At 37.9% G+C, this 8,210-nt stretch overlaps 1 protein-coding gene across 1 annotated transcript; it reads right to left on the bottom strand.

The window, feature by feature from the left end:
* Positions 1 to 1,278: 1,278 nt before the first annotated feature.
* On the bottom strand, positions 1,279 to 2,172 carry LOC133838956 (seminase). The gene has a single exon (XM_062270232.1). The coding sequence runs from the start codon at positions 2,153 to 2,155 to the stop codon at positions 1,382 to 1,384; it is 774 nt and encodes a 257-aa protein (XP_062126216.1). The 5' UTR covers positions 2,156 to 2,172; the 3' UTR covers positions 1,279 to 1,381.
* Positions 2,173 to 8,210: the final 6,038 nt, after the last annotated feature.

Raw genomic sequence — 8,210 nt, 5'->3', positions numbered from 1 at the left:
AATCGGCCACAGCTACAAATAGTGAGCGACCCACTGAGTGGGGTTTGTGGAAGTGCGAGACAGAGAGAGAAAGAGATTGAGTGTTACAAGGGGAAGGGGACGGATGAAAGCGGGGCCGTGTCAGCATTAGTTGCGCTTTGCGCATTTTTCTATGCGGTCGAGCGAGACAGCAAAAGACAGCGCCATCAGCAGAGAGAAGAAAAGAGTGGAGAGCGGAGAACAGAATAGTTGACTGATAAAAACGCTTGCAAAAGTGTGACAAGCTGCAAAAGGCAACTACAGCATTTATTATCGGCAACAACACAATCACAGCAAAACACAAGCAACAACAACAACAACAGCTAGAACGAGAACGTGATATGGAAACCCGCCTGGAATAGTTGGAAATCGCTGCGGCCGGCAGGTTTTTTAAAGAAATTTTTCATTGCTTTTGCGGTTTTGTTATTGCTTGTTTTCCCCCTTTGCTTTCATTCATTCTTTCTTCGTTCGCTGCAGCCGCCGCATACGTGTTTCTCTCATGTTCTTCATGCTTGGCAGCGCATTGGAAGACCCAAAGCACAGAGAGAGTGGAGAGCGAGCGCCAAAGCGAAAGAGAGCGCGTGAGCGAGAGCGTAAGAGAGCCGAGAAAGAGCGCAGCTGGTTTAGCGTGTTACAGATTCAAGTGTAGAGAATTAGCTTTCAATTCTACACGCGATGTAAAATTTCAACAAACGGAAACTTTAATTTCACAAAGGTCAGAGAGATCACTTAAGAAAGGTAATAGAATTGAAAGACTTGTAAATGAACCGTAAATAATGTTATTTTCTGTTATAGTTGGAATACAAATCACACTCTTTCATTAACTAAATGAGAAGCGTAAAATAAGAATCTTATTATTATTTTTTTTTGTAGTACATAAACATTTCGTGTTTAAGGTAATTCTAATATCTGTACAAATTTTTGTTTTTGGACAAACAAAAACGCATAACAATAAAAAATTACAATAATTTTTTTTATTTTTTATAATATTTCAGTGAAAATAAATAAATGAATTGACATTATTAATACAGTATAATAATGTAGTTTATATATTTACAAAGCTTTAAACGCTTTCACTAATTTTTTCAAAACTTCAAATCAAATTTCTTAAAGGTCGCAGTTTCAAAAAATTCTAAATGCTGAGCTTTATTTGTAATCACAAAAAATTCTTGAATCTTAGTTTTATTTTATTGGGTATAGGAAATGAATTCATTATAATATTTTTATAAATTCAAAGGAAATAAGGTTTATTCAAAGTGATTGTATCTTTGCTTTATTTTTGATGAGTTTTCTGCAACATAAAATATTTCTTCATTAACAATTTAGAAATTTTCACTTATTTCATAATCCTCTACACTCTCAATCAATCTCCCATCTCATCCATTGCTTTGTTAATAAAATCCCGATACACGTAGACACTCATGAAGATGTCAGGTTTAATCGTATTTCCACACTCAAAGGTCCAAGTGCTGACGCCACAAACTTCACCATTGAAGATCATCGGTCCACCTGAGTCACCGCTGCACAGAGTGCTCTTCTTATAGTTGGTGGCACAGATCACATTCACCGGCAACTTTATGGCCATCTTCTCATTACACTCGGGCTTCGCAACAATTGGAATTCGCATTGTGCGCAGCTTGTTGTGGTTCCTTTGGTTCTCACTAGATCCCCAGCCAGAGACTGTGACCATGTTGCCAGCGGACATCAAACGACTGCAGAGATTCATGTAACCAGTGCCGCGTCCTCTTATGGGATACCGCACTTTGACAACAGCAATGTCGCCAATGAATTGTAATTTATTGTAGTCCGGATGTCGCTTTCCCTTAATCACATAGTTTCTATCCTCCTCAAAGTAGAAGTCCACCTGATCAGTTTCACCAGCAACCACATAAAAGTCTGTGAAATTTGCCCTCTCAAAGCAATGCGCTGCCGTTAGAATGTGATTTTTGCTCAACAAAGTGCCAGTGCACACTAGAGTTGAACCACGATAGATTTGCACAGCATAGCCTCCTAGAGTTCTTAGACTTATGGGTTTGCCATGAAAGATTCGTGGTTGTATAAGATCTCGTTCGGGTAGCTCCTCATCGGCCAAGATTGCTGGCATCAGCAGCAATAAAATAACGCCATTAAAATACATGTTTTTCAAGCTGAATTCTTTTTTGCAACTGCTGAGCTAAAATTCTCAGTCTGCTTTCTGCAGTTTATTGGTTCCACTAAACGGATTAGTTGCACTATTAAATCGTTGGATTATTCTCTCAAGTTACGGCCACAATATATACTCTAAGGCTTGGCTTTGGCTTTGGTCATATTCGGGGCGTCGTCAAGTCGCCAAGTTGTGAAAGAAAATAAACTCGAAATAACATTTTTTTGTTGTGCAGAGGATGAGATGGAAAATTAACCCCTTTTGCTTATTTGGACTTTTTACAAAATCGCCGCACGTTTTGTTGCTAGTACATTTGCAGTTATGTGCTCATTGCACACACACACACACATGCACACGGATATACACAGACACGCACACACACCCCGGTCGAATGGATACAAGGATAAGATGTAGATGTGCGTGCGCCTCTTGCCAAATTGTCGATTTTATTATTTGTGTTTATATGATTTTTCAGCTGTTCTGCATTTTAAAGTGGCTACCAAAGGCAGCTAGCGATAGAGAGAGATAGAGACAGAGAAAGAAACGTAAAGAGTGAAATAGAAGCGTTGTGGCAAGGAGCTAGGGACGAGGTCATAACATGCGCCGCGCGTCCTCAGCCTCATTTCTTATTATAATGTGAAAAATATCCTTTTTTCAAATTCAAAACGTTGAAATGTGCGATTTCTTTTGTTGCCGCTTTTAACTGCCAAGCATGTAACCGTATCTATGTGTCTGTGTGCGAGTATAAGTGTGTGTGTGCTTATATGATACCCGCGTGTATTGTTGCTCAGGACAGTTGCTTGTGAGAGCAGCACGTCCATATTGAGCGCAAGGAAATGTTAGATACCCGCTTCTCTACTCAGCTACAATATGTATTTATCATTTCGTATTGAAATATTTTGCGCATCATTTCCTTGTAATTTTCTACATGTTGCCTTAGTTTTGTATTGCCAACAGATGCAATCTGCTATCAATAGTACGCCTTGCATTCCCACTCAATTTATTTGCCAACTCATTGTTGTCATTGGCCGTAAAATAGCTATTACTATGCTAAAGGTATAGATTTCAAAAGAATTACTTAAAGAATAGTCTATACAATGAATAGAACACATATTTATAAATGTTGAATTTAAGAAAACAGATTTTAAAATGCTTGAATATGTTTGGCATAAACAATATCAGTGATAAAATTAATATTACTCGTACCAAGTTAGAAAGCTACAGTCGAGAGTGCTCGACTGTAAGATTCACATTTTTAATGAAAGCTAAACAATGCGGCATTATCTTAAAATATACCGAATTAATACACCATAAAAATAATGAAATATATCAAAATCTTTTTTTGTCTTATTGATAAAGGACTGTGATTAAAATATACCATAAAGCAAAGAAATAAATCGTATTGTCAGCCAAAGCAACTGAGTAGGCGATTTCTCTTATATCAATGAAATTCTTAAATAACCAACTAAAAATTGGTTTATAAAGTCTTAAAAAAAAGCATAATCCCAGAACTTACTGTCATGAATTTACTTATTTAAAGTTCGTGCAATGTTGAAGTGTGTAAATTTAAAATATTAGCTTTAAATGATCTATGAGAAACACATTTATTAATTAAATGTAATTCCTAGAATGCATATTCTATTTAAAACACTGACGCGTACAAATATTATAGTAAATAAATGACAAGACCAGAGAAAATAATTTGTTTTGATGCTGTATTTATTTAATTTTATTGCACTCAAGCAAACAGTTTTGCATGCAGTTTTTCAATAAGCATTTCATTAAAATATTCCTTTGACTCTCATGTTACTTAATGCATATTTAATGCAGAGATAGCTTTACTTTGTGCTTGGCTACGACAACTCTAATCTGATCTCTATTTTGTATTTACACAGTGCTTTAATTGCACTGCAATGCAAACAAAAATTTTGTCTATTTTTTATTTAACTTTTCAAATTTGCGCAAAATGCATTTCGATTGCTTATTTTGTGCACCAAACACACACAAAAAAAGTGGAAAAAAGAAACGAGAATAAAGAACGAAAAAAAAGAATCTCAACGGCAGAATTTGAAATGAGTGTGGACGAGTGTGTGGCAGTTGCTTTTATTAGTTTAGTTTTTGAAATTAAACGTATTTGCATGTCATATGCAATTTAGCAACGCCACATTTGCATTTCAATGTGTGCGTTTGTTTGTGTGTGTGAGTGTTTGAACATTTCTTTTTTTTTGTGTCGTTTTCTTTCTACTAGTTTTGAAACTATTTAATATTGTTGCTTAGTGCTTTTATTTGTGTGTGTATGACTGTGTGTGTGTTTGATTGGTGTTGTTTTCTGTTGCATTTGAGAGTGTGCAATTTAATTGCTTTTTCGGTTTTTGTTTTGCAGCTAGGCGAGTGAGTATTTCATTGCGGAATATGTCAAAAATGCTTGTCGTCTAAAAATTTGACCATTGCATAGCCACAACAACAACAATAATAACAACAACTGTAACATAGCAGAAACTAAACAAAAAAATAAAGGAAAATCGAGTGCGAAATGAAATTCACGCAATGCAGCAGGAGATTTATACACACACACACACAACATTGCTCTACAATATTTTGCTTTTAAGCTCAGGCTGCTAACGTTTTATTGTCTTTGCAGCATAGAGAGATAAATAGAGAGAGAGAGCGAGAGAGAGAGAGGGAGAAAGTCCATTCGGTCTTTTTTGTTTGAGCAGCCAAGCAGTTAGCAGCAAACGCCCGTTTCAGAGTGTCATCGGAAGCCGTCGCAATGTTGGTTAGTTGGCTGCCATCGAAATTCCGGATTTAAGAGCAAAGTAACCAAAATGCAATTGTTTTGCAATTGGCATTTTGACCACATTCTGACACCCTGGCAATATGGCTGGATAGCTGGCTGGTTAGCTGGCTGGCGAGTGTCAACAGCGGCGACTGTAAATTGCCAAAAACTATATACATAGTACATATCCAATACGTATACGTAATATATTTAGCTCCAACAACTACAAAACACAGAATGCATTAGGCGTAGGGAAAGCGAGAAGAGAGAGAGAAAGCGACACTCTGTCGATATGCAGAAATGTCCTTAATTGAAAATGAATTTGGTTTTTGGAAAAATGGTTGCTGCTGCTGCTGTTGCTGTTGCTGCTGCTTTTTTCGACTACTAATTCGGAATGTTTTGTGTTTTATCTGCATGTGACGCTGAGCTCGAAATGTTATCGAATACAGACGAAGGGGAGACGAGACGAGAAGAGCGCAGCAGATACATTTGCATATTTGCAAAGCCTGCAGCGCAGACAGGCCAATGGGCAAACGTCGTCGTCATTGTGTGTGTGTGTTATGCTGCACCACAGCTGCGCCATTGTTTACTTAGTGTCGCCGAATCTGGACAGCATTCGAATAGGATCGGTCAAGCCAGAGGGCCCAGCCTGCAATGGAGATGCGAACAACAACAATAACACTAACAATTGCATAGCTTCGAAATACGAAATAAAACACACATCGTATTTGAATTGGACAAGCGACAAGGAATGAGACAGGAGTGAGTCTCGTGTGCTGCATTTGATGAACGTAGCAGCAGCTAAATGCAATAGCATTTGTTTCTCTATCTGTATCTATAACTGTGTGTGTGTGTGTCTGCTGCTGGTAAACTGAGTATGCATTTATTGTGAACGGCTGCCAGGATAGCTGGATAGCTGGACAGATAGATGGACACGGCTGCTGGCTTCGAAACTGGGCCTCAATTTGCTGTCATGCATGCAAATTGCACTAATGAGCGACACAAATTTTGCATAGACAAATGGATGACCAAACACAGTTGGAGGGCGCAGCAACTATATCTGTATATATAGTATAAGTATACAGCAGATTTTAAAAAAACAACACTTCAATGAGGTCAAACCACAAGCACTATCTTTATCTTGTTTGTTTTTTTTTCTCTGCCAAGGAATAAAGTTTTCACGCACGGTCGCGTCTTTCACGGAACTGTGGCTGCAACTGTTACAGCTTTTGGGACAGTTTTTTGTTGTCATCTTTTTTTTTGTTTGCTGTTTGCAATTTTTGCTCATTAGAGTAACTGCACTTAATTAGAGCATGAAAAGCGTTTGGGGCAAGACCCTGCCCAACAAAAAAAAAGAAGGAGAAAACAGCAAAACGATGATTACGCCATTGTTAATAACAAACATGGGGCGAAAGCTAAAACTGCTTACTGTAAATTAGTGCAAATATAAATAAGAGGATAAACGAATTGCGACAAATGTGCAAAAAACGAGCAGCAGCAGCAGCAAAAGCAAAAGCAAAAGCAGCAACAGCACAAATTGTTAACAATGTTGTGCAATTTCCCCATTTGCATTTTCTCGCCAGCTCTTTGGCCTCATTAGCTTTAAGTGTGGCCACACAAACAGATAAAGCTGGCAGCCATTAAAATTCATTAACATTGATTATATGGCGCATTTCAGACACATAAACTTGACGGCACGCAACGATCGCAGCAGGATATCTTGCTAGCTTCGAATGGGTTCAAGGAAAATCAAGTTGGATTTTGGAATTGAAAAAGTTGCTCTAGAAAACTGTAAATCGATTATTGCTATACAGTTTTTAATCGATGAAAAATAAATAAAAATCCAGCTGTTTAGCTGCACATTTTACCTAAAACTTGACTTCCATAAAAATCATTGCAGCCAAGGTGCAAAATTTTGATTGGAAAAAGTTGCCATTTAAAAAGTTGTCACTGAAAAAGTAATGTGTGCTTTATGCATTGATCATTGCAATACCATTGTTAATAAAAAAATTAAATAAAGTTAAATAATCTTGCTAAGCATTTTAGAGACTAAACTAAGCTACAGCTTGACTTGCTCCTGCAGCTGGCAATTGATTATAACTCAACTCAATGAAGAGCTATGCAGTCAGGGTGAAGAAATTTTGAATGAGAAAAAATTACGACAAAAAATGGTTGGGCACTTCATAATTCACAGATACTGGATACTAAAATAAATAAAAGTTTTTTTTTTCAGAATTCTGAACAGAAAGAGTTGCTGCTGAAAAAATTAATGAGCAACTTACAAATCGATCATGACAACACAGTTTTTAACCGAAATTTGTTGGACATTGTATAGACTAACTAAAATTAAGCTTGACCTGCTTTGCAGTTGACTGTGACCCAACTTCATAAAGCGCTGGACCCTGCAGCCAAGACGCCAAAGGCCATTCGAGTCGCCGGCATTTGCTTTGTCGTTTAATTAACTAAAAAATTGCTTCTCTTTTATTTTTTTTGAGTTCGTTTTTTAAATAGTTAGAAGCACTCACTGCAAACTGAGTCTGGAGACTGAAACTGAATTTCGTGTCTGGTTCGAGCCATAAAAATAACGCTTGAATGATTTAAAGCCGTAGGCCACTCTCTGCCCTGGCAAGCTGGCAGGCTGGAAGGTTGACAGCCGGAGGCTGGAGGAATATTATATTTGCCATTCGCTTTTAGCATTTTCCGCTTTTTCATTTCGGGGCACATTGCAGCAAGCGCGCCTTTTGGCTATGCAATATTCATTAAAGTGAAATAAAGAGTGAGCTTTCAGTTTTCTCTCTCGTATGTTGTTCTTTCGTTTCGTTAGTTGTTGTTGATTGCTTAAATATTCTCTTTTAGTTTGGATTTGGAGGTGTCATTTTTCTACACACACTCACACACACCTACACCAACACACACACACACACACTGGCAAACAAACCCCAATACGCAATGGCAACCAGCCAACTAGTTGTTGTAATCCGTCGCATATCTCCATTAAATATTCACAATGTAAATACATAAATACCTGAGTAAGACGCTTAACCAACACACACATACTCATACACTCGGAGGCACATTCATTGCCACCTTCACATCCTCCTCCTCCTCTCCACTTTGCACCTGCTTGTGTAGTATCTCCTCCAACTTAGCTGGTTAGCAGTTGCCTGTGCTCAAATTCCATTGCTTAAGTTGGCTGCTCTTCATAGGCTTTGCTCAGATTGCCACTCCTTCCAATTAACCTCTCTCCTTTACAGCTTGCCCCGCCTCAACGTG

This window comes from Drosophila sulfurigaster, chromosome 2R (genome assembly GCF_023558435.1).
Source record: "Drosophila sulfurigaster albostrigata strain 15112-1811.04 chromosome 2R, ASM2355843v2, whole genome shotgun sequence".
In the NCBI taxonomy this organism is placed as follows: Eukaryota; Metazoa; Arthropoda; class Insecta; order Diptera; family Drosophilidae; genus Drosophila; species Drosophila sulfurigaster.
This window is presented reverse-complemented; position numbering and strand designations above follow the sequence as displayed.

Coding starts and splice junctions, on each gene's coding strand:
- LOC133838956 (XM_062270232.1), bottom strand. CDS start 2,155: ATGTATTTTAATGGCGTTATTTTATTGCTGCTGATGCCAGCAATCTTG.